Source organism: Panicum virgatum, chromosome 9K (assembly GCF_016808335.1).
Source record: "Panicum virgatum strain AP13 chromosome 9K, P.virgatum_v5, whole genome shotgun sequence".
Classification (NCBI taxonomy): Eukaryota; Viridiplantae; Streptophyta; class Magnoliopsida; order Poales; family Poaceae; genus Panicum; species Panicum virgatum.
Window position 1 is genome coordinate 37,177,768 of NC_053144.1, and position 27,583 is coordinate 37,205,350.

Consider the following 27,583-nt stretch of genomic DNA (forward strand, 5'->3'; position numbering starts at 1 on the left):
ATCAGGTACGAAGTTCTTGAGCTGAGACACGTGAAAAGTAGGGTGAATCAAGCTAGAGGATGGTAAATCCAAACGATAAGCAGCATTGCCAATCTTCTGTAGTATTGTATAAGGCCCATAGTATTTCTTAGCAAGCTTAGGATAGGGTCTGTTCACTAGAGATGACTGAGCATATGGTTGGAGCTTCAAGAGGACCTTGTCCCCCACTTGAAAGTGAACATCTGTTCTTTGTCGATCTGCTGCAATCTTCATCCTTCATTGAGCTCTTGCCAAATGATCCTTTAACAATTCAGTATGAATTTTTCTATCAGCAATAAAATCAGCCACCACAGGCAAAGTATCTGAAGATTCTGACATTGGAACTCCCACAAATGGTTCATGGCCATACAAAGCTGTAAAAGGAGAACATCCTAATGCAGAATGATATGTGGAATTATACCAAAACTCAGCCTGAGCCAGCCAAGATTTCCATGTCTGTGGAGAATCACCCACTGAACATCTCAAATACATTTCAAGACATTGGTTGACCCTTTCTGTCTGGCCGTCTGTTTGGGGATGGTAAGCTGTACTGAATTCCAAATGCACTCCCAACAGTTTGAAGAGTTCCTTCCATACATGACTAGTTAATAGTTTATCTCGGTCTGAAACCATTGATCTAGGCAACCCATGTAACTTGATCACAGTATCAAAGAGAACTCGAGCCACAGAACTTGCTGTGAAAGGATGTTTTTAGGGGAGAAAGTGAGCATACTTGGTAAAACGATCCACTACTACAATAATCACAGTATAACCCTCAGACTTGGGAAGTCCCTCAATAAAGTCAAGAGATATATTCTGCCAAGCTCCTGCTGGTATGGGCAATGGTTGGAGCAATCCTTGTGGATGAGAATTGAGATGCTTGGCTTGTTGACATATTTGACATTGCCCGACAAAATTCTCCACATCCTGCTTGAGACCCTTCCAACAAAAGAGTTTCTTAATTCTCTGATAAGTAGCATGTTGACCAGAGTGTCCCCCCACTGCACTGGAGTGGAGAGTTGCAATAATCTTAGTTTGCACTGAGGCATTGTGACCCACCCAGATTTTACCTTTACACCTAATAATCCCTTGATGGAGGCTGAATCCTTGTGAATTAGGACTATGAATGGCCAACTGAGTCAACAAGTTCTGTGCCTGAGTATCTGTCACATATGAGTTCACCACAGTCTGAGAAACTGTCTGTAAAGCTAGTAAGTGTCCTACTCTGGATAAAGCATCTGCTGCCACATTATCCTTGCCTTTCTTGTACACAACCTTGAATTTGAGTCCCATGAGACGAGTCATTGCCTTTCTTCGCACCTCAGAGTGGAGATTCTGCTCAGACAAGTAGGATAAACTTTTGTGGCCAGTCTTAATCACAAACTCCTGTCTCTGTAGGTATTGCCTCCATTTTTCCACAGCCATAATAAGAGCTAGCTTTACTGAGAAAAGCCACTGGTTGACCTTTTTGCATAAGTACTGCCCCTATACCAATATCTGATGCATCTGTTTCCACTTCTAATGTTTCATTGAAATTGGGTAAAGCCAAAACTGGTGTGGTGGACATTGCTTGTTTCAATGAATCAAAAGCAAGCTGAGCTGTAGTAGACCAACAAAACTGTTTCTTCCTGAGAAGTTGGGACAGAGGTTTGGCAGTGAGCCCATAATGCTTCACAAAACATCTGTAGTATCCTGTCAGTCCAAGGAATCATCTCAACTCAGTGATTGTTTGAGGAACTGGCCATTCCTGCATAATAGCCATTTTACTGGGGTCTGTTGCTACTCCTGCTCCTGAGATAATGTGTCCTAAATAATCCAGTTGCAACTGTGCAAAAGAACATTTACTGAGTTTCATGTAAAGCTGATGTTCTCTCAATTTGTCCAAGACTTGTGTTAGATGTTCTAGATGTGCAGATAAAGTAGGGCTATATATGAGTATATCATCCAAGAACACCATCACAAACTTCCTAAGAAAAGGTGCCAGCACTTCATTCATCAAGCATTGAAATGTTGCTGGAGCATTGGTCAATCCAAAAGGCATGACCCTGAACTGATAGTGACCTTGGTGAGTTTTAAAAGCAGTTTTGTGCTCAACTGCAGGATTCATTCTAACTTGGTGATAACCAGATTTCAAATCCAGTTTAGTGAAATAGGTGCTTCCAGATAATTCTTCCGGAATTTCCTCCATAATGGGCATTGGGAACCTGTTCTTGGTGAGGTCATTGAGTTTTCTATAGTCCACACATAACCTCCAACTACCGTCCTTCTTTTGCACCAATAACACAGGTGAGGCAAAAGGACTAGTACTGGGCACTACAAAGCCTGACTGGATCATTTCCTTCACTTGTCTTTCTATCTCATCTTTATGTTGTGGAGAATAACGGTATGGCCAAGAGTTAACAGGAATGGCATCAGGAAGGAGAGGAATTGTATGATCATAGACTCTTCTAGGTGGCAACCCCTTGGGTTCAGCAAAGATGTCAGAATATTTCTGCAATAAGTCTGTCACTTCTTGTGGTGGGGTTGTATTGCTGTCTATGGGTTGCTGGTGAACCATAACCAGTGCCCAGATGTCATTGCTTTTCCAACATTTCACCAATTGATCTGCAGATAGTTCTTGAAGGAATTGCTCTTGTTGTTGTATACCCTGTAATTTGACACTAGTACCATTATCATCAAATTCCATGGTTTTCTCTGTCTAGTGACACTGCATTGGACTCTGAAGTTTCAACCAATCATAACCCAGGATGGCATCAAATGCAGAGAAGTCCAATACTCTCTTATCAGCTTGAAGTGTGTGTGGTTTTCTCTGTCCAGTGACACTGCATTGGACTTTGAAGTTTCAACCAATCATAACCCAGGATGGCATCAAATGCAGAGAAGTCCAATACTCTCATATCAGCTTGAAGTGTGTGACCACTACACCACCAAGTCATATTAGGCACCCACTGATCAGATAGTAGCACTTGTCCATTGGGTAATCTGACCTGTTTAGGGGTAGTAGGAACAAACTGAATACCCACTTTCTTGAGAAATTCAGAACTTACAAAACTGTGTGTGCTTCCTGTATCCACCAAAGTCAACATTATCTGATTTTTTACTAAGGCTTTCAGTTTCATGGCATTCCCCTGATCAGTACCTGCCAAAGCATTTACAGAAAGCTGGCAAAACTCTGAAGTCAATGACTCTTCTAGTTCCAACTGTACTACAAGTTCTTCAGATAGTGGCATGTCTATATCATTAGTAACTAATGCATTCACTTGGGCCTTAGGTCTCTGAGTACACACTGCAGCATGGGCTGGATCATATTTCTCTCCACAATAATAACATATGTTATTTTCCTTTCTGTAATTCAGAGTCTGTCTCTCCTTCCAGAAAGGAGATTGCTGAGCACCAGACTTACTATCATGCTTGGTATAGGAGGATTGAGCTTTACCAAAAACAGATGATTTGGAACCTTGATGTTTGGTCCTGTCCAACACTTGCTGTTGTCTCTTTGCTAGTGCTATAGCCTGTCTGAGGAATATGAGAGCCTGGACTCCAGTACTGATGTCCCACTTAAGTCCCTTGACAAACTGAGAGACGAAGAACATATCATCAAAGCCATCATTATGCATAGAAATCTCGAATTGGAGGTTTTCAAAGGCCAGAGCATAATCTTCTACTGAGTTGGTTTGCTTGAGTTCTAGTAGTTCCTCCATAGCATCTCTATAAGCATGGACTCCAAATTTCTATTCTACAGCTGCCATGAACGCTTCCCAACTACCCAGACCATGTTTTCTTTTGCACACCGGGAGCCATTTGGCAGCATTGCCATCCATACTGAGCGAGGCCGCAATGGGCCAAAATGCCTCATCAATGTTACACAAAGCAAAGTAATCCAAACACTTAGACTTCCAGATTCTAGGATTAGTACCATCAAATGTGGGACAAGACATCCTAGGCACCACATGACAATATCCATCAGAGTGATCAGAAATCCTGGGATTCCTATGGCCAGCAGGATGGTGAGGTATACCTGCGGGTGGAGGTCGGAGCTGCCGAAACGATGGACCTGATTTGGTGGTGAAGGTGGGACTAGGAGGATCAGCTTCTCCTTCAGGTGGAGCCTGTTGATTCAGAGAGAGGCGAGTGACAACATCCCCCGTGATCTCGATCTGCTTGGCCAGTGTTTGCTGATCCCGAAGCATTTGCTCCATCACTTTATTCCCCAAATCCATCTGGGCTTCCAAGCGTTGTTGATTGACTCCCATCGAATCCACCTGGGCGAAGAGCAAGTCAAAATTCTCATTGACCTGATCCCAGCGCTCATCCTCGCGTAGGTACCTCTCCTCCATCCTGGACAGAAGGAACTGGGTCTGCACGGAAGGCTTAGGGGGAGCCGTTGCGACCGCACCTCAAGCAAGGAGACTCTGCTCGATTTGAGAAAACCTCACACGGAGAGGCATGAGCAGCGCCGTGAGGTTCTCGTGCAGTCACTGCACGTGCAGTGACTGCCATTGACACATGGGCCCCACGGCACATGGGCCCACACGTCAGCGGCAGTCACTGCACGTGCAGTGACTGCACGGGAACTTCGTCCTGAGCAGCGTCGATCCAAGCCGAAGGAACACATCAATCGTAATCGGAACCCACGAGCAGCGCGAATTGTTCGCGGCCGCGCCTGTGATGCAGAACCGAGCGAAGCACGCGCGAAGCAATCCGTCTCGACTACAGACCTAAGCAGCGAGAGAATATGGGGACGGTGGCGCAGGAACAGCTAACCGCCGGTTTGGGGTGGCCGCGGTCGAAGGGAAATCGACGGCGGGGCGTGGACGCCGAGATCGCAACGGAACTCGACGGAGCGGGCTCTGCTCGAAGAGACGAAGTAGGCCAGAGACGGAGTCGCGGCGCGCCGAGGATCGAACGAATCTGATACCACTTGTAACACCCCGTGGCCGCCGGTGATCGCCGGCGACGTGAGCACACGCACAAGCAAGCGAAATTGGTAGGAAGAGGACCAGGCAGAGGTCGCCATCCTCACGGTAGTATATTTCGTAGCAAAATTGTTCATGTCCTCTATTACAAGAATCTGGGATTATATCCCCTCTCCCCAACAACCCTGGGCCCACATTACAACTCGCAACACACTCACACGTCTCTTCTCTCCGTTACGCCTACGCCGTGGACGCCGTCGTCTTGTAACGGCCGTCAACCGTGACACTAAAGGGTTAGGGTCTATTTCTTTCATTCCAGTTATGAGCTTCGATTCATAGTTTGGCAAATGTTTGGTAAGTAAAAGTTTACAAAAGTTACGTATCGTGTCAGTTGAACGCGATGCTTCGTCTGTTTGAGGGTTGTGTGACCTACACCTTGAGCATTGCAGCACTCGCTAAACCGATTCTCTACCCAACTAAAAAAGGGTTCATATTGGGTTCGTATTATGAACGGTCATGAATTGTGTTATCTTTAGTCTTACTGTCTAAAATGAGCGCTGTTTGGGACCATGGAGATGGGAATATGGGATCTGACTCGCAAATGGTGTAAGGTAAGAATCATATAGATGCTATATGCGTTATCTCTCATGGTTCTGAACATAAATCATGGGAGATAACCACCAAGTAAAACCGGGATTTTGTTCAGTTCTGAAGTGTTCAATCTCTCTCCTAGGACAAACATTGTCCCAAGAAAAGGTCCAGGTTATTAAAATGGACTTATATCTCTTTGTTAGTTCTCTGTGCTCATACAAAGACAAAGATTTAGTTACAATATGAAACAAACATGTACTGCATGGAAATCTGCTAGTATACATACATACAGGACCACTGGTTTTTATCGAAATCAAAATACAGGACCGCTGCCTTTTTCAGTGCTACTTGTGGTAGAACGGCGGCCGCAGCCACTGGAAGGACGGCTTGTGCGACGCGAGCACCAGGAGCAGCGCAACGACAGCTGCGACGGCCCACGGGGAGGTGGCGCCGCTACCATCATCCGACGGATTACCGCCCGGCCACCAGGACGTCAGCACGACGAGCCTCCCGTCGGCGTCGAACAGTGCGTGGTGTGCGAGCACGGCCAGCGCGAAGAGCCCGAGCGCCAGCAGTACCGAGCCGGAGATGCTGCGACGACCGTGTACAGTCGTCGTCAGCTCCAGTGGGAGCTCGGCGCCGGCCTTTTATAGGCTGCTTGGGGGGAAGGTCCAAGTGAATTCTTGTGCTTTCGCTTGTGCGGCTGTGGCCTCGGCCCTCGGAAGGGTGTAGATGCATAGCGAAGATTGTGCAATCCGATCCTTTTCGCGGGACCGCACTTCCATAGGCCGGTCGCCGCCCGGCCGCGCACTGGATGTCTCCTGGTTGTAAGTATTCTGGGGTCTAGAAGTCTCCGGCCTATCAATCAGACCAGTCCACTTGATTCTACAAACTGGGCTGCTAGTTGCTAGACGTCTCCATGGGGCACTAAAAAGTCTCGGGCCAAGATAGCGAGAGCGAGGGGTTTTTTTGTTCCAGAGGCTAAATTTTAGATCATGTAGAATTTTAGTATTTAGAAATATTAAATAAATGTTAATTATAAAACTAACTGCAGAACCCTAAGGCTAAACTGCGAGACGAATCTAATGGGGTATATGAATCCATGATTAGCGGACGGGTACTGTAGCATCACTGTAGCAAATTATGAATTAATTAGGCTTATTAGATTAATCTCGAGAATTAGCACTCAACTGTCAAAAAATATTTATAAACAAATTTTATTTGATACTATAAAATTGTAAGATTTCTTTTGATGTGATAGGGACTTAAAAAAAATCCTGGAAACCAAACAAGCCCTGATAACTTTCGGCCATTTTCTCGATACTCTTCTTGTCCTCAGAAACAATCGGTAAATAGAAAACCAGCGAAGAAAATAAAGTACTCCTATGTGGGGTCTTTACAACAGGATAACCTGGAAAAAGAAAGCGTGCGAGACGAATAGATACACGAATCTTAGGCACCGTTTGGAAGTCTTGTTGGATTTTGGAATCTTGCATTTTGGATGGATTTGCAAAATCTTATACGACTAAAATATGAATAGTGCGGTTTGAATCCTTAGGTTCTAGAGCTTTTTTTACAATAATTGTAAAGTACATGTATTTTTATCTTGAATTTTTTTATCTGTTGATCTATGAAAAATATTTATAAAAATTAAATTAAATTAGTATTTGGTCTCACTTTTTGGTAGTTGGTCCCACATTTTGAAAGTATCAGGTACTTTATCCTAAGTATTTCGGAGTACTTCATACTTTCATCATCATAGGATTTTATCAGATGGACGGCTTCTATTTTTTTTCCAATCATTATAAAATTTCTCTAGGTTCTATAATCAAACTTTATGATTTGGTTCATACATCCTTTCTTTGCCCTTAATTTTTTCCCGATCAACTGCATTACATTACAAAACCATCATATTTCACCATTTCAACTCATGGACGACTTTCTGATAGACACCGGCATACAACGCATCTGACACAATCTGAAAAAAATGAACAGCTATAATTTTCTCATTGGAACTTTATGAAACTATGATCCACTATTATTTATCTCACGAGAAAATTACTGACACAAAAAGAGTGAACGCATACTCCCAGAATCCTACAATCAGCAACTAGAGAAAGAAAGAAAAATGGTTATTGCCTCTGATTCTCTAGGTAATTGAAGAACACATTATAAATACATCATGAGTTATATCCTTCTTTGAAGAATCATCTCCCTGTTCCAAGGGTTGCACAGGTGCACGCCCAGTCAGCTCCAGCAACATGACGCCATAGCTATGTATGTCGCAATTTTCAGCAACCTTCATATAAGCATATTCTGGTCAAACGAAGAGGACTATATGTCAGTACTTCAGAGTAAACATCAGCCTGTCGTTGCTATACTATGAAGGTTGATATGGATATCATTCTGGTCAAAAGAGGAGGACTACGGACTACATGGGCGTGTTTGGTTTACGCGTAAAAAATTTCGGGAAAAAGAATCTTGTATGCATGGAATTTTAAACGAAGTTTTTTTGCATTTTTTTTTCACATATAAGTGTAACTTTGTGAACTGAATCTAATAAGTCTAACCATACTCTAATCATACTTCAGCATTTCCGACGAGCCAAGCTGCTGTGGTGAGTGATGAGCGTGTGAGTTGGGCTGAGAACTAGTAGACTCGCTATCGTCCAGGAACCAATCAGGTGCTCAGCGGATCGGAGCTAGGATGCATTCATGATTGCAACCAATCAAAAGCATCTTGTATGGTCGCTGCCCGGCCGACGACCAGCCTACCTCACTGGTACGCGCCAGGCTATGTCCATCTGAGCAACCAATCAAGCCGTAAGTGCCCGACGGGGAGTTGGATCAAGGGCATTCTTAGCGCGCTGGCAGACTTTGCATAATTTTTTCGAATGGCCATGAGCAAAGTTAATTATAATTATGCCTATTTGATCCCCGTTTTAGTATTTGTATGTTTGCTCTAGTATGATGTCTGTTCATCCGAAAGGTGGGGGCTCCGTGCGGAATAATAGAGTATCGCTTGTTAATGCAGCCGTAGTGTCTGGTTTAATTAAGCGTTGCTGGATGTCGCCCTTTCCCACAGTTTATAGAGGTAGCCGGCAGGTGGTGACAGCCCTGTCCGTGTCCAGTAATCCTCCACGTTCGGATTGTGGGTAGGAGGTCTATAAAGAGCCGTATGGTTGTCAGAATTCATTATGCTAGATAATAGCAGTCTACCGATAGTACTAGGTTAATCTAAAGCTAATTTAATTATGGGATAGTATAGATATAGCTAACTTAAGTATATAAGACCGGAGATGCTAACTTTCTTCCTTTCTCCCTACTTTTATCTTTGCTTCGAGCTGAGTGTAAATTTGTGTGTCACACTATCTCTTATGATACCATTTATCTTACCCCTGTTTATGCCAATGAATATCCAATTAAGATTACTTCATTAACTAGTCTATACTTCTTACACCGCCGCTTGCCTGCAGAAATATAAATGACACCGCGGAATACTCTCGAATAAAATGCTACAGTGGTATTTCGTGTGCTTGCGGATTTATTCATGATTCATGAAATACCTGCCACCCCCTTGACGTCTGCGGGCGTTGCTATCCAGGATCACCCGATCCTAGTGGTGATGTTGGTAGGGGGTGATCCTAGTGGTGATGTTGGTAGGTGTCGACAAGCACCGCGCTGGCCTCCTTGCTTTCCCTTGGGGCAGCATGCACCTCGTTGTGCAGCCAAGGCGTGGTGCGGCATGCGGCCGGCACGGTGGCGACTCCCTTACCCACGGCGTGCGGCCAGCACGGCGGCGGCGGGCACCGTGGCGAGTGGTGCAGCAGCTCAGATGGGCTTGGCGAACCTGTGATGGGCTCAGTGGGCTTTTTTTTAATTTTTTTATTTGATAGAGGCAAGTAACAAAACTGCATTGGAAAATAGGTCATTTATCATGACCTTTGCTCTGAGGCAGTTGAGGTTGCCCACCTCGGTTAATAGTTTTTGACTGCCTCGGAAAATAGTTATTATAGTAGTGATGCTAGTCTTGGTGTTTGAAAATATCTATGGTGTTTGCGCTACTTAGTATCTCTTAGTGCAATCATGTGTGGATGAATTGGAGTTTAGGTTATGAGTATGGTCTGAAGTATTTTCCTACCATTCTTTGACATATGTGATCAACTTTTTTAATTGATCCATTTTTAGGGGCGAGTGAGATTGGGGGAGACCGCCCCTAAAAATGTCATTTTTATGGGTAGGTCATCCCCCACCCATCCCTAAAAGTGATTTTAAAATATATTCAGAAAATTTGCAGGGACGGGTTAGAAGAATATCCAGAGTATCCGGACATATACTCGGAGTATTCGCGTACTCGATCGGATGTCCGAACATATGCCCGGAGTATCCGGATATATACCTGGAGTATCCAACTATTTTTATGAATTAAATCGATTTTTAGAATAAATTGGGAAATCTTTTGAAGGGGCGGGTGGGGGCCTCGCTCGCCCCTACAAACTGATTTTTAGGGCGGTTGAGGCCCCCCAACTGCCTCAACAAATGATTTTTCAAATTCTTCCAAAAATGTATTTAAGTCGAGAAAAACAGCAAAACTCTTCAAAGAAAAGTAAAATTTTTACCATAGATCTATTTTGATCTATAGAATAAGAAAAAATATCAAAAGTATATTTCAACATATATAATGATTAAAACGTCTTGAGTTGTATAAGAGAGTAGAGTGAGATACATTATGATTTCACACTTTTAATAATTACACACATTGAAATATTGAGTTGATATTTCTAAATATCATAATAGGCTTATGGTAAAAATTACACCTTTTTTGATATATTTTACTATATATTTTCATTTAAACAAAATTTCAAAATTTTAAAAACAATTATTTTTAGGGGCGGATGATGCCCCTACCCGCCCCTGAAAATCAATTTGTAGGGGTGATATCCCCACCCACCTCTAAAAAATGGTGACAATTCGTGTCCATGGCAAGCTGTAGGGCCATTAACTGGAGAGGAGTCGCCAAGATCGCCAGGCCCACCTCTGTCGCGCCCCTCCCGCTGCCTCTCTCTTCCTTTTAATATCTTGCTTCATCCCATCTCTCCCTCACGCTCCCTTCCTTATCTCTCTCGCAGGGCAGGGCACACAACACTTCGACAGCGATGGTGCAGGGCCATGGCAACGAGGGGCCGAGCGGCTGCACGCGGCCGGGGCCACGGCGGCTCATGGCAGCAGCGGTGCAGGGCCACGGCAGCGCGAGGCCGTGGTAGCGCGCGGAGCAGTTGCCCAGTGCTTGACGGTGGCGCAAGCATGCAGCGGCGGCGCACGGAGCAGCGGCTCGTGGCCGTGGGCCTCGACGACGATGCGTGGAGTAGCGATGCCCGCAGGGGCAGCGTGTGGAGCTGCGGCTCGGGACCACAGGCTCGACGGCAGCGCGGGAGTGGGCGGCACATGCATGTCGTCCTCTCCATCTTTACTGCTGCTGGAACGCCACGGCGCGTGAAGCAGCAATGGCGTCCCGGAGCAGCAGTGCCATGGTCGAATTTTTTCGATTTGTAGGGGCGAGTCGGGGCATGACCCGTCTTTGAAAACCTATTCTAGAGCGGGTCATGTCTATTTCTAGGGGCGGGTGAGGACATAACTCGGATTTCTAGAGATGGGTGAGGGTATGACCCGTCTCTAGAAATAAATTTTCAAGGGCAGGTTACGTACCCACCCCAACAAATATTTATTTTTAGCTGTGGAAAGAAAAGGCGGTGCGGTAGCCGCCCCCTAAACATGAGTTTTTATCCGCTCCTACAAACTCTTTTTGTGGTAGTGCGTCATGAGAACCTCTAGTGTGCTACAGTATCAAATATATGATGTTATTACAGATGTTGAAGTTATAGATGTATGATTTGGAGCAAAACTTATTTTGGAATGGTAGTAATATTAATTAATCATGCACACATGCTTTGAAGATAATGACAGTATGTTGGATAATGATCCACGATTTTTAGTGACCCACTGCCATATATTTTAGTGGCCCACGATTCTCCTCGAATAAAAAATTGTTGAGGGATAAGACTTGTTGAGGGATTCACCGACAAAGGAGACAGCATATGATGCAGCTGCTGAGCGTCGGTGTAGTATCCCCAGCCTCAGTTACCATGCCTTCCCGTTTCCCTTCTATCTGCTTCTTCGGCGACCGTCGTCTGTGCTCGCCGCCGTGCCTCCTCCTCCTGCTGATGCTGCTGGTTGTGCTTGCCACAACCAGCAGCAGGTGTGTGGTGGAGGCGCGTCGGAATGTGATCACGCATATCAAGGGGTTCCGTGGTCCTCTGCCCTTCCACCTCGAGACAGGGTACGTCGAGGTCGATGAGGAGCATGGCGTGCGTCTCTTCTACTACTTCATCGAGTCGGAGCGGAAGCCGGCGGAGGACCCCCTCATCCTGTGGATCACCGGCGGCCCAGGATGCTCCGCGCTCTCTGGTCTCCTCTTCGAGATAGGTACCTTCGCGTTTCCCTTGGTTGAAGTGCTGCTCTCGCATATGGTTTGTACTGTATAGGTCCCGGTTCAATTATCAACAGGTCCTCTCAAGTTCGATGTGGCCGGGTATACGGAGGGCTTCCCGCAACTGTTCTATTTCAAAGATGCCTGGACCAAGGTTCGCATAGTTATTACCTATTAATCACAGTCGCTACCGGACTTCCTGTCTTTGCCGAGTGCCAGCTACACACAGCAAAAGCCGGGTTACACTCGGCAAAGAGCACTCGGCAAAGCCTCTGACGGCAAAGGGTGTTATATTGTGATCCAAATTCAGATGGGAGAGTGTTGGAATTTGGGCTTGGCCCATTAAGGCCCATGTGGTGCAAACTTTTAATCCCACATTGCTAGTAGAAGTTGAGGAGACCACGTGACTCTCCTATATATCTAACCCATAGGCTTCACCGGAGAATATCAATCCTATTATTCCTCTTGTAAGCCGCCGCTAGGCGTTGTACACAAACACCCGATATAGTGAAGTTTTTGCTGGCTGGCGCCCGTGGTTTTTACCCTTCGCATTGGAGGGGTTTTCCACGTTAAATCTTCGTGTCTTTCTGCGGTTTGATCTTTCTATTTTTCATCGTTTTGTTCGCCGTCGCTTCTAACAAGTGGTACCAGAGCCGAGGTTTCAAGTTTGGGTTTCGTGATGGCGTCGATGAAGTATGATCTACCGATGTTGGACTACAAGACAAGGTTCTCGCTGTGGCAAGTCAAGATGAGAGCTATTCTGGCGCAAACCAATGATCTTGATGAGGCGCTGGAAAAATTCGGGAAGAAAAAGAAGGATGAGTGGACCGATGAGGAGAAGCGCAAGGACCGTAAGGCTCTTTCTCTTATTCAGCTTCATCTATCTAATGATATTCTACAAGAAGTGCTGCAGGAAAAGACTGCTGCAGAATTGTGGCTAAAACTGGAATCGATCTGCATGTCGAAGGATCTTACCAGTAAATTGCATATGAAGTTGAAGCTGTACACGCTTAAGATGCAGGAGGGTGATTCGGTGATGGGTCACCTATCTGTCTTCAAGGAGATCGTTGCTGACCTAGGGTCGATGGAGGTTAAGTATGAACATGAGGACTTAGGTCTTCTTTTATTATGCTCTTTGCCAAGTTCTTATGCAAGTTTCCGTAACACCATACTATTAAGCCGTGATGAACTAACCCTTGCGGAAGTTTGTGAGGCACTCCAGTCTAAGGAGAAGATGAAAGGCATGGTGCAGACAGATGGCTCGTCCTCTAGGGGCGACGCTTTGCATGTCAGAGGCAGATCAGAGCAAAGATCCTCAAGTGATAACAACGATCGTGGCAAGAGCAATGACGGTAGAGGCCGCTCCCAGTCCAAAGGTCCCAAGAAGAAATTCTGTAAGTATTGCAAGAAGAAATCTCATATGATTGAGGATTGCTGGAAATTGCAGAATAAGGAGAAGAAGAAAAATAAATCTGATGGTAAGGCTAGTGTTGCTTCTGCTGGTGAAAACTCTGAGTCAGATTGTTTGGTTGTCTTTGCTGGTTGTGTTGCTGGTCATGATGAGTGGATTCTTGATTCTGCATGTTCTTTTCATATCTGCACTAATAGAGATTGGTTCAGTTCCTATGAGTCTTTGCAGAACGGTGATTTTGTGCGCATGGGAGATGATAACCCGTGTGAGATTATTGGCATTGGCTCTGTTCAGATCAAGACCCATGATGGCATGATTCGCATACTGAAGAATGTAAGGCACATACCAGGGATGAAAAGAAATCTGATCTCGTTGAGCACACTTGATAAAGAAGGACTCAAATACACCGGTTCAGGTGGAGTTGTGAAGGTATCTAAAGGTTCTCTTGTATGTTTGCTGGGTGATCTCAATCCTTCAAATTTATATGTTCTCAGAGGTTGTACTTTGCATGGTTCTGTTTCTGCTGCTAATGTTGCTAATGCTGAACCTAGTAAGACTGACCTTTGGCATATGCGTCTTGGACACATGAGTGAACTCGGTATGGCAGAATTGATGAAGAGAAACCTGCTGGATGGCTGCATTCTGAGTGGCAAGAAGTTCTGTGAGCATTGTGTATTTGGTAAGCATAAGAGGGTCAAATTCAATACCTCTGTTCATACCACAAAAGGTACACTTGATTATGTTCATGCTGATTTGTGGGGTCCTTCACGTAAGCCTTCATATGGTGGTGCTCGTTATATGCTTACCATTATTGATGATTACTCTAGAAGAGTCTGGCCTTATTTTCTGAAAAGCAAAGATGATACTTTTGCTGCTTTTATAGAATGGAAAGTTATGATAGAAAGACAAACTGAGAAGAAGGTCAAGGTGCTTCGAACTGATAATGGTGGAGAGTTCTGTTCGTATGCTTTTGATGATTATTGCAGAAAAGAAGGCATTGTTAGGCATCACACCATACCATACACTCCTCAGCAGAATGGTGTGGCCGAGCGTATGAACAGGACTATCATCTCGAAGGCTCGTTGCATGCTGTCCAATGCCCATATGAACAAGCGTTTTTGGGCTGAGGCTGCTAATACAGCATGTTATTTGATCAACAGATCGCCTTCTATTCCACTCAACAAGAAGACTCCTATTGAGGTATGGTCTGGTACACCTGCAGATTATTCACACTTGAGAGTTTTTGGCTGCACTGCTTATGCTCATGTTGATAATGGAAAATTAGAGCCTAGATCTATTAAATGTCTGTTTCTTGGTTATGGTTCGGGAGTCAAAGGATATAAATTGTGGAATCCTGAAACTAGAAAGACTTTTATGAGCAGAAGTGTTGTTTTCAATGAATCTGTGATGTTTACTAACAGTTTGTCCACAGATGATGCTTTAGTTGAGAAATTGCAGTCACAAGTTAGTGTGCAGGTGGAGCTTATGGATGTCCAGGAAAATGAAGTTGTTGGTAATGATGTTTCAGATAGTGTTCCTGATACTGTTCAGCACTCACCTCCAGTTTCACAGTCTGATTTGCAGCATGAGGAGGATGTAGATTTACCTATTGCTCTTCGTAGATCAAAGAGGAGTTGTGGACCTCCAAACCGTTTAATTGAGGAGTGTAATCTGACTTATTATGCTTTGAGTTGTGCTGAACAGGTGGAGGATGCTAGTGAGCCAGCAACATATTCTGAAGCCATTGATTCAGTTGATAAGGAGAAGTGGATCTCAGCTATGCATGAGGAGATGCAGTCTCTTGAGAAGAATGGCACATGGGAGATTGTAAGCTTGCCTGAGAAAAAGAAGACTGTTCGCTGCAAATGGGTCTTCAAGAGAAAGGAGGGTTTGTCTTCTAGTGAGCCTCCAAGATTTAAGACAAGGTTAGTTGCAAAAGGTTTCAGTCAGATTCCTAGTGTTGACTATAATGATGTGTTCTCTCCAGTTGTGAAGCATAGCTCAATTCGGACTTTCTTTAGTATTGTTGCTATGCATGATCTTGAGCTTGAGCAGTTAGATGTGAAGACTGCATTTTTACATGGAGAGCTTGAGGAGGAAATTTACATGGATCAGCCAGAAGGATTCATAGTGCAAAGCAAAGAGAATTATGTTTGCAAATTAAAGAAATCCTTATATGGTTTGAAACAGTCTCCTCGTCAGTGGTATAAGAGGTTTGATTCATTTATGTTGTTACATGGTTTTAAAAGATCTGAATATGATAGCTGTGTTTACATTAAGATTGTTGAGGAATCACCTATATACTTGCTGTTATATGTTGATGACATGCTTATTGCTGCCAAGAGCAGAAAAGAAATCACTACAGTAAAGAAATTATTGAGTAGTGAATTTGATATGAAGGATCTTGGTGTTGCTAAGAAAATTCTAGGTATGGAGATTACTAGAGACAGAAAATCTGGTTTATTATTTCTTAGTCAGCATAATTACATTAACAAGGTTCTTCAGCGTTTCAATATGCATGATTCAAAGCCAGTTTGTACTCCTATTGCACCTCACTTTAAATTGTCAGCTGCTCAGTGCCCTAGTTCTGAGGAGGATGTTGAATACATGTCAAAAGTCCCATATTCTAGTGCTGTTGGTTCTTTGATGTATGCCATGGTTTGCTCTCGCCCAGATTTATCATATGCTATGAGTTTGGTTAGCAGATACATGTCTAATCCTGGTAAAGAACACTGGAAGGCAGTTCAGTGGATTTTCAGGTACCTCAGAGGAACAGCAGATTCTTGTTTGAAGTTTGGGAGAACTGATCAGGGACTCATTGGTTATGTGGATTCAGATTATGCTGCTGATTTGGATAGGCGCAGGTCACTCACAGGTTATGTGTTCACTGTTAGCAGTTGTGCTGTGAGTTGGAAGGCTACTTTGCAGCCTGTTGTTGCTATGTCTACCACAGAAGCAGAATATATGGCTATTGCTGAAGCGTGCAAGGAGGCAGTTTGGCTGAAAGGTTTGTTTACTGAGCTGTGTGGAGTTGGTTCTTGCATTGATCTATTCTGTGACAGTCAAAGTGCTATTTGCCTTACTAAAGATCAGATGTTTCATGAAAGGACAAAGCATATTGATGTCAAGTACCATTATGTTCGTGATGTTATTTCACAAGGTAAATTGAAGGTATGCAAGATCAGTACTCATGATAATCCAGCTGATATGATGACTAAACCAGTTCCTGTAGCTAAGTTTGAGCTTTGCTCAAGCTTAGTTGGTTTGACAGTTTAGCCCAAGAGGCTATTTGGCGCCAGAAGTTCTGTTTTTTGTTGTGTTCAGGTGATGATTTTGATATGCTACAAGAAGGAATTTGTCTCAAGGTGGAGTATGTTATATTGTGATCCAAATTCTGATGGGAGAGTGTTGGAATTTGGGCTTGGCCCATTAAGGCCCATGTGGTGCAAACTTTTAATCCCACATTGCTAGTAGAAGTTGAGGAGACCACGTGACTCTCCTATATATCTAACCCATAGGCTTCACCGGAGAATATCAATCCTATTATTCCTCTTGTAAGCCGCCGCTAGACGTTGTACACAAACACCCGATATAGTGAAGTTTTTGCTGGCTGGCGCCCGTGGTTTTTACCCTTCGCATTGGAGGGGTTTTCCACGTTAAATCTTCGTGTCTTTCTGCGGTTTGATCTTTCTATTTTTCATCGTTTTGTTCGCCGTCGCTTCTAACAAAGGGGTCTTTGCCGAGTGCCACTTCTCGGGCACTCGGCAAAGGGGTTGCCGAGAGTCAACCGCACTTGGCAAATTTGCCACGTGGGGCGGCGAGTGACGGCGCGTTTGCCGAGTGCCAGCTGTCGGCACTCGGTGAAAACTAACGGCAGTCCGCCACCCTAATGGCCGGCGCACGGCGGGCGTGCGTGCTGGGCACGTGATCCGCCTTTGCCGAGTGCGGGCAAAGCGGCACTCGGCAAAGATAATATATGCCGAGTGTCCCCTTTTTGCCGACGATTAGCACTTGGCAAAGATAGGTCATGCCGTGTGCCATAGGTTTGCCGAGTACTGTGCCTCCGACACTTGGCAAAGCTCCTCTTCGCCGAGTGCCTGTAGTCTGGCACTCGGCAAAGACGGCGACACTCGGCAATTATGTGTTTTCCGGTAGTGAGTCAATGAAATTTCCAAAAAAGAAACAACCCATATATAGCCAATCAAGTCATGTTGCAATATGCAATTCAACGCAAATTAAGCTGAAACTGTCGATGAATAATGGCTGTAGGTAAGCAACGTTATCTTCCTGGACGCACCAGTCGGGACTGGCTTCTCGTACGCTCGGGAGGAGGCCGGCTACAACGTCACGCTCACGGGTTTAGGGCGGCGCCTGCACACCTTCCTCCGCAAGTGGCTTGCCGAGCACGAGGAGTTCGCCTCCAACCCGCTCTACATCGGCGGCGACTCGTACTCCGGCTTCACCGTCCCGGTGGCCGCAGTAGACATCGCCAACAACAACGGCAATGGCCAGGGGATTAGGCGGCGGCTTAACCTCAAGGGCTACCTTGTGGGCAACCCGGCAACCGATGAAGTGTACGACAAGGGGGGCAAGGTGCCCTTCATGCACGGCATGGGCCTCATCTCCGATGAGCTGTACGAGGAGGCGCTGCAGGGCTGCGGGGGTGACTTCTACGACATGCCTCAACATTCGAACACGCGCTGCACCAACGCGCTGAACGCCATTGATTTGGTCACCTCCGACATCAACCCGGTACACGTCCTAGAGCCGTTCTGCGGCAAGGCGCTGCGTGTGCGCGATCCCGGCGTCGTCAGCATGTTCCGTGGCCATGGCGCCGCCGGCAGTGGCAGGAGGTCCATGCTCGTGCGGGACGACGTCGAGCGCCCCGACTTCTTCTCCAGGAGGAAGCTCGACCTCCCGGTGGAGTGCCGGGACAATGGATACCGCCTGTCCTACATCTGGGCCGACGACCCCGAGGTGAGGGTGGCGCTTGGAATCCACAACGGCTCCATCGGTTCCTGGAGTCGCTGCAGAGACCTCACGCACTTCACGACCGACATAGATACCGTCATTCCCCACCATGTCAACCTCACCAAGGCAGGCTACAGGGCACTCGTCTACAAGTAATCACAGATTAATTAAGCAGCTGCTACGTACCTCTTGTTAATTATCTCGATCGAGTGTTCTTATATATTTGAGCAGGATATATATATATATATATATATATATATATATATATATATATATATATATATATATATAACACAACTCCATCATCATTTGTTATGGGCAGCGGTGATCATGACCTGGACATGACCTTTGTGGGCACGCAAGCGTGGATCAGGTCGCTCAAGTTCCCGATTGTCAGCGACTGGAGGCCATGGCACTCCAATGGACAGGTCGCAGGGTGGGTTTGCTTATAATTACTACGGACTCGCCTCTAGTGCTCCCAATCTTCATTTCTACCAATAACTTCACTGCAATTCAGCTGCAGTAAGTTGATGATCCTGATGCTTCCACATGCCTTCTGATTGGTCAATCTCCATGTAGGTTCACAAGGACTTATGCCTACAACCTCACTTATGCCACTGTTAAAGTATGAATGTTATTGTATATTAACATTATTGATGTCTTCTATCAAATACCTGTTGCTAATTGGTGCATATACCTTTATCTGGGAAAAAAAATTAAAATCAATACAGGGGGCAGGTCATACGGCTCCAGAGTACAAGCCCAAGGAGTGCCTGGACATGCTCAATAGATGGATGTCACCAACTGGTCAGCTTTGACTTACTAGGGAAGTACGTACTCGACTACTCGATCGAGAGAATAAGCGGAGTGTATCCCTATTCCCTACTGTGGGCTGGCAAATTACCGGTGTACGTCCTAGCTTCCATCTCATTGTCAGTGCTGTAATATAATAGGGTTGCTAAACCACGTCCTTCCGTCTGATGAGCTTGGATTTGCTGACATTCAAAACTGCGGTATGATTGGATTTTAATGTGAAACAGGCATTGCCCCTCATTCTAAATTTATGCTTTATGCACAATATAATGATGCATTCGAGAAAGAATAGAGGGTTAATACCGTTCGCTTGGTGGTATACGTGGAATATTGTTTTGCTGGTTTGGTTCTTTAGTTTGGTTCTGTTAATGAATGGGCATGGGCTCTTGCAGTCTGCGTACTGCTCTTTTTTTTTTTGATTAGGAAACATAGAATTTCATTACTTATTGGCTCCAGGCATATCACTGGATACCAGATCATATACAAAGTTTGGGATTTGACTCAAGAACACACATGAACCAGCATTAATAGCACTTGCCCCATGGGCGGCTAGTTTATCAGCTACACTATTACATATCCTTGGACAAACAGATACAGAACAAAAGACAAACTGTGAATCCATGAGATTTCTAATTTGTCTGAAGAGACCTCCATCTGAGCCTCTATCATACTCCTCCGATGTAAGTGCACGCCCTAAGATCTCTGCATCAGTCTCAATTATAATTCTAGTCATGCCCAGTTCAGCTACACGTTCAATGCTTCTTAATATGCCCAAAGCTTCAGCCTGTAGAGCACTAGCTGCTCTAATTATGTTACCTGCTCCTCCTTCCAGGAATCTTCCATTACAGTCACATGCTATAAAGCCCCAACCTCCTTTCTTGGTTTCTGGATTGAACGAAGCATCCACATTAATTTTATAATAGTCTGCATGAGGAGGCTTCCATTTTTGAATTCCACTTCTAGTTACAGGCTGTTCGGGATTAAAGAGTTTATCAAATTCCATTAGATAGAATGCAACTGAATTGCAAATCTCAGCCGGGCATACTTTTTTGTCCCCTGCGTTGGCTTTATTCCTAGCAGCCCACCATCTCCAAAGGAACACAAACACTTTATATTGCACTTTTTGCTCCATCTTCCATATCTTTCTTATGGTTTCTTGCCCAGATCGACACAGCATCAGTTCAGCTCTTACCTGCTCCAGGTTCATTTCCCTCCAACACGCTTTGGCTCCCTTGCATTTGAAAAAAAGGTGACAGCAATCTTCATCAAACCTCTCGCATACAGGGCATACAGTATCCAGTTTCACCCCTCTTCTTGCCAAATTCCTTCTTACTGGGAGACTATTATGCGCCAACCTCCAAATAAACATATTGACCTTATTTGGCAACCTCATTTGCCAAATCTTTTGCCATGAAAATTCCCCCTCAACATTCTACATAGAGGTCGATGAAGAGGCATCCCTTCCTAATTGCTGATCCTGTAATTGAACAGCCAACTTATATGCAGACTTCACAGAAAAATTACCCTTTGAATCATAGTGCCATGCTGGCCAATCAGACATGCCTTCGGTTGTTGATATAGTAAGTATAGCATTAGCATCTTCAAGCCAGAAGGTATCCATAACTAGCTGTTCATCCCAAGTTCCAGTACTAGGATCAATAAGCTCAGCCACTCTTGTTAAAAGCGAGGGTCCTGTTGGGGTAGCCGGTCTTCTTGTACTTCCTCTTGGGATCCATGGGTCTATCCAAATTTTCATATGCCGACCATCTCCAATTCTCCAAATAAGACCATGTTTAAGCAGTTCCACTCCTTGCAAGATACTACGCCAGGAATATGATATACCAGCCTATGATGTGCATTCCAGTAACTCGACACTAGGATAATATTTCGCCTTCAAAACCTGTGCACATAACGAATCAGGTTTAGTTAGGAGCCTCCAAGCCTGATGACATAGCATGGCCTTATTGAACAAATGAAGATCTCTGAACCCCAAAACTCCTTTTTTCTTCGATCGTCAGTTTATCCCAACTAAGCCAATGTATTTTGTTAAGTTTGTCTTGATGGCTCCACCAATACCGCCCAATCATGGGACTTAATTCATCACAAAGGCTCTTGGTTAAGTCAAAGCATGACATAGCATATGTCGGAATTGCTTGTGCAACTGCTTTCATAAGAATCTCTTTGCCAGCTTTGGACAGTAGCCTTTCTTGCCATCCTTGTATCCGAACCCAAACCTTTTGTTTGATATACTCAAAAGTTCTTTTTTTTATTTGCCTACTGCCACCGGAAGGCCCAAATACTTTTCATTCTTGGCTTCTTGTGTAATTGATAGAGCTGAACTCATCTGTTTCCTAACATTTTCACCTGTGTTGGGGCTATAAAGGATAGAGGATTTATCCCTATTAATCACCTGTCCAGACACGAGCTCATAGGAGTGCAGAATATTTTTCAATTCCATTGCATCGGCCCCATTTGATCTCATAAGGATTAAAGAATCATCTGCAAAAAACAAGTGGTTAATCCGTGGAGCCCCCTGACAAACTTTGATGCCCTGTATTCGACCATCAACTTCTGCTTTTTGTAATAAGGCTGACAATCCTTCAGCGCATATAATAAAGAGATAGGGAGACAATGGGTCATCTTGCCGGAGTCCCCTTTGGGGCAAGATTTGATCTGTATATTCGCCATTTACCTTGACAGGATAAGACACTGTTGTAACACATTTCATAATTAAGTCAATCCATCATTCATGGAAACCCATTTTTGACATTATTGTCCTCAAGAAACTCCACTCGATTCTATCATATGCTTTGCTCATGTCAAGCTTTATTGCTGCCACCCCATTTACCCCTTTATTTTTTGATTTCAGATAGTGGGTCAATTCATATGCAAGGAGGACATTATCTGTTATCAAACGACCTGGCACAAAGGCACTTTGTGATGGAGAGATGATCTCCGGCAAAAATTTCTTCAGCCTATTAGCCATTACCTTAGAAGTAAGTTTATACATCACATTACATAAGCTAATTGGCATGAAATCCTTCAGTTTTTCTGGGTTTTTAATTTTGGGGATGAGCACAATAACTGTGTCATTCCAGCCATGTGGCATATTACCCCCATTTAGGACATCTAAAACCTCCGCTTTAACTCGATCACCCAACAGTGGCCAAAACTTTTTGTAGAAGATTGATGGCATTCCATCAGCCCCGGGAGCTTTTAAATCACCAATACTCTCTAAAGCAGTCCACACCTCTTCACCTGTAAAAGGAGCAAGTAAGGCTTCATTCATCTCCCGTGTGACCCGGCTCTGGACACAATCAAGCACATCCGTGATACAGCCACCTGCATGGGACAAAAATAAATTCTGATATTGGTTAGCAATAAAACTCTTCAATTGTTTCCCTTCCACATTCCCTCCACTATCATCCTTTAGTCTTCTTATATGATTCCTCCTCTTCCTCTCTGAAGCATAGGCATGGAAAAACTTTGTGTTCCAGTCTCCCTTTGTCAACCAGGCAGTATGAGCTCTTTGCTTCCAGTAAGTATGTAATTGATCCTTGAGCCTCTCAAGTTTATACTGCAACACATTTTCCCGGTTCACATGTTCTTGGATAATACTCCTCCTCCTGCAGCTTTCCAGCTCCCTTTTAACTTCCTTTATTCTCTTCTCCAATTCTCCCAGAACTTCCCTGTCCCACCGCCACAAATCAGCGAGTACTTTTTTTTTTGTAACTCCATCATGTTTACCTCACCTATTTGTAGGGCCGATATCCATGCTTCCTTCACTCTATTCATACAATCCTCCTCCTCCAACCAGCGCGCCTCAAATTTCTGTTGGACCATCATTGTCTGACCACCTCTACCATCCTCTCTTTCACCCACATCCACAATGATAGGTCGATGATCGAAGTGCCGTGGTTCCCCGTTAGTGACTCGGACTAAGGGAAAAAAAAATCTCCAAGCACAGTTTGCCACAGCTCTGTCCAATCTTTCTCTTGTGTAGCTTGCTGCACAGTGGTGGTGGTTTCTTCATGTAAACACATCGCCCACATATCCTAGATCATGCAATTCAAAGTCTTCTAGAGCTTGCCTAAATTTCTCCATGCAATGCTCAGCACGCGGAATGCCTCCTTCCTTTTCATAATTAAATAAAATTTCATTGAAATCACCACAAACAATCCATGGCAAATTAAACTTAGTCTTCAATAGCCTTAGAAGCTCCCATGTTTTATCCTTCTCTTCACTTTTCGATTCACCATAAATCCCTATAAACTCCACTTTTCCCCTTTCTCCTCTGTTATAACAGCATCTATATGATACTTTGAAAAACTTTTCACATGAAGGTCCACTCCACTTCTCCAGAACATAGCCAATCCACCACTTGCTCCCACACTATCCTTCACCACCAGATTTGGCATTTCTAGTTTCCACCTCAACCATTCCATCCATCTACTATCATGCTTGGTTTCAGATAGGAAAAGTACATCTAGGGCCTCCTTCTTTTGGACATGCAGAAGACCACGAACTGCCGGGCCATTCCCCAATCCTCGGCAGTTCCATGCTATTAGCCTCATTGATTTTGGCAGAGCCGCTCCTGCAGCCCCGCCATTAAAACAAGATTGTCGAAGTCTTCTATCTCCAGAACTCTACCTTCCTTCCTTTTCTTGTTCTGTTCGACAATATCCCCATCATCATTTCCTCCTAAGGCCCTTTTCCTAACTACCTGGTTTGCTGAAATGATTCCCTCTCCTACAAGAGCACAAGGGATTCTTTTGAAAGTTTTAACGCCTTTCTTTTCACAGCCTTTCTTTTCGTTTAGCAAAATATCTTGGTTGTTTGCTTCTATATGCAACACAGATCTCTCTGAATATTGCTCAGTGATCCCCGTCATTTTGTCTGCATCCAGTTCCATCTTCTCCCCATCTCTTGGCTGATTTATTTGATGCGAGGTTTTACCTCCCTCCACCTGCTCCTCCCCTATAGGACTATCTTGTGCCTCCAGCTCATGAGTTTTAACTAGAGTTGGTCCCTCCGAATTCTTTCCCAGCAACTCCTTTCCTTCACCATCTTGGTGCCCCTCATCCTCACATAATAATCTGCTAGGCTCCCCACCCTTTAGCTCATTGTCCTGCACCTTCAACAGACTATTTCCACCATTATTTAGTTCAATATTGCTCTTTGATACATCTCTCCTAGAGCTGGCATTTTGCTGAGATGAAGTTTTGTCAGTATTTCTTCCCAAACTTCCAAAGCTACCCCCTCCACCCATCTATTTTGATAATCACCAGAGCCTCGCCGTCGAACTGGGCTAACACGCAACCAATCACCAAACTATCTTCCATTCTCCCTTCAGGCATTGTCATCACATTCCTTTTCCACATGGCCCAACCTACCACAACCGTAGGAAAAATTTGGGAGAAATTCATATTTAATTGGGCACCATTCCTTTCTTCCTTCATCCTCAAGCTCCAATATCACTCCTCGATGCAGAGGTTTTCGAACATCCACCAGAACCTTTACACGGAGATAGCCTCCCACCGCCGACCCATCCTCCTCCGCATCAACCTCCAACATTTTGCCAATCTTATCTCCAATTTCTCTACCTGTCTTTATATTCATCATCCCCATTGGCAAATAAAAAACATGAATCCACATTGATGCATAGTTGAATTCAAGATCCTTTAACCATTTGGATCCATCAAAATCTACCACAATCAACAGATCACCCCCAAATTCCCATGGGCCTCTCTTTGTTGCATGTAGACACTCACTGTTCAAGGCTGGGACATCCCTTTATCTAAAAATAAATTTATTTATAATTAGTGCACATACATTCAAAGAGTTAAACCTCATGATCTTCAACCAACAATTAGTTTCACATGACAAGACAGTTATACAAAACATTTAGCATTCGAAAGTGTTTGCTTGTAATTTTGATTTTATCAGTACAAACATTTAGCATAAGAGAAATTAGGAGTCAGAGTCTAATCTTGAAGATTATACTGAGCTAGCTAAGACACACATATATATACTCCCTCCGTCCTGAAATGTATGTCATTATAAAATTTGAAATTTGTCCTCAAATGTATGTCATTCTAGGTTCAGAGTGAATCCAACCATCTTAATTGTGCATCGTTTTCGGGTCTTTCCCAATAGAAAGATGTGCATGCAACCATGTAGGGAGAGGTACATGTGGGGGAGGTGCATGGAAAAAGGCATGCTAGTTTAATTAGCACATTCCCAATGCTTAATAATTAGGGGTAGGAGAGTCTTTTCTACACAACCATAATTTGTTCTAAAAACTCTAGAATGACATACATTTCAGGATGGAGGGAGAATTTTCAAGACGGAGGGAGTATTTTGCAACGGATTGAGTGCGTACTAATCAATATTATCAGAGGGGAGGAAGTGTACAGATGTTTGGAGACACCGTTTTTCTTGTCTAGCGATGTTTTTGGTCAATGGATACGTACGGACGATCTATACATAATGATGAGCTTGAGACTTGCCCATGGGCTTTGGTCCGGGAGATTAGGGTGGATAAAGGTATTCTCTACATGGATTTGACAACCCACCTTATTATGAACATGGATTAAGTCTAGGTAATTAGGGTTAAGAGGATAAATAGGAAAGGAGAAAAGGAAAGAAGAGAAAAAGAATAAAGAAAAGTCAAACTTGGTCAAATTTTATCGAAGTTCGTCCTAATTTGAAAACATAGGATGTCAAACTCTCTAAAGAGTGTCAAACACCATATTTCGACAAAAGAGACTCAAGTTTGAAGGATGGAATTTAAATTCCATAAAAAAGAGGTTGAAATTGAAGTTATATCTCTACTACTAAAAAGGGAGTAAGTGACTTTTTTTGGGTTCCATCCACCGATCGTCTCGTCCATGCTTTTGTTCTTCTTTTCATGCCGCGGGCCTTCCAATCACGGCCTCAATGTGGGCCTTCCAATCAGCGCATCAAACGCAAAACCCTTCACATGCCACACCGCCACGCAGCCTAGCTCCATTGTCCTGGCCTCCTGAGCGTGACGTCGATGCCGCCGCCCGCCCCGAACTCCCTCGACATCACCCCCCATCCGCCCCACGCTCGGCATCTCGGATCAAGCACTGCCCGCCATGCACGCCGCTGCTGGCGTCAAAAAACTACTATGATCTGTTGATGAGGACCAATACTACACGCCAAAGCGACGTGAGGTGAGATCACGTACCCTAACCACTGGAGCATCTCACGTTCATCAATTCTGTGGTGACTGATGCTGAGTTCCATTATCATTAGATCATCCGAGAACACCTTCGTCTAGGACGTCGAGCTTCCTACAACGTGTGAAATCAGATGGATTATCCTCTCAATGCCAATGGTCTGTGCCGTCGTCGCTCGCAGGTTCGTTCTAGACAAGCTCAGCTTCAGCGTTCCTCGTGGCATTGATCATCGCTCCGGAGTCCGGACCAGCGCGAAACCAACACATCATCACCGCCTTTCTGCACAGAGCTGACGGCAACATGTTTGACGCCAGCAACTTGTAAGTGAATGAGTCCACTCCAAATAGCTAATGGCATTCATCATCCTCCAACGAAGGTAAAAATTAAGACCTCAAATTCCCTAATTCCCATCTGGTTAACAGCTACTGCTTGGATTAGCATCTAATTGCCTTAGATCATGTCTCTATTATGGTTAGTTACACACAATTAAGGACTAATTGTTGGTGATTAGTCAAGATTAGACAATCCTCGACTAAGCCTTAGATCCATTTTTATTTATGGTTTATTATATCCCCGATTTTCCATAATTTACGAATTTATAAGCCCACATATGTGCAATTGGTAGCTGATTCAAAAATTGAGATGTGGATCAGCAAGTAGGAGGGGAATGATATAATCTTAGATTCATAATAAAAGGAAATTTCTCAAATTCGAAAACTTCCCCAAACAATCCAAATTTGGACTCACCTCTGCCGATTCACGTCACGTGATGTGAGCACTGCTGCGTCTCAGTTCCAACACATGTGTCAATGGCACGGTTGGAGCCAGGCACCACAGAGGTACTAGTGGTGCGAGCAAGAGCGGCGCAGCCCCGGCGAACTTAGAGCTCCCGCCGCGGCTCCTATTCGTACGGCAGGAAATTTAATAGTTTGAGACTACTATGGTTTAGCTTATGCATTCATGCTTGCCTTATTATTTAATAAACTGTGTAACTATGAGAATTATAAAAGCGTGCATTTATATATCACTTAGATTGATTAAGACGAACATGTTAGGCTCTATTGCTATTTATTTTTCCCATTGCAATGGGTTTAAAATATTGTGACGACCGATTGGGGGTTTTATAGGGAGGTTCTAGGGTTTGGCGTGGCCAGGAGCACGGGAATGGTGGC

At 44.3% G+C, this 27,583-nt stretch overlaps 1 protein-coding gene across 5 annotated transcripts; it reads left to right on the top strand.

Annotated features, from left to right (window-relative positions):
* The first annotated feature begins 11,603 nt into the window (after positions 1-11,603).
* On the top strand, positions 11,604-19,492 carry LOC120651310 (serine carboxypeptidase-like 2). 5 transcript variants are annotated; one of them, XR_005666109.1, is made up of 6 exons: positions 11,604-12,007; positions 12,089-12,165; positions 17,692-18,545; positions 18,716-18,829; positions 18,911-19,018; positions 19,125-19,492. XR_005666109.1 is itself a non-coding variant. In XM_039928777.1 (6 exons), exons 1-5 carry the CDS (start codon positions 11,620-11,622, stop codon positions 18,951-18,953), a joined length of 1,476 nt encoding a protein of 491 aa, XP_039784711.1. In that variant the 5' UTR covers positions 11,604-11,619; the 3' UTR covers positions 18,954-18,968; positions 19,125-19,492. The 5 variants fall into 5 exon arrangements, 3 of the variants coding, with proteins under 3 accessions (XP_039784711.1, XP_039784712.1, XP_039784710.1); XR_005666111.1 differs by having other exon boundaries at positions 18,917-19,018; XM_039928777.1 differs by having other exon boundaries at positions 18,911-18,968.
* Positions 19,493-27,583: the final 8,091 nt, after the last annotated feature.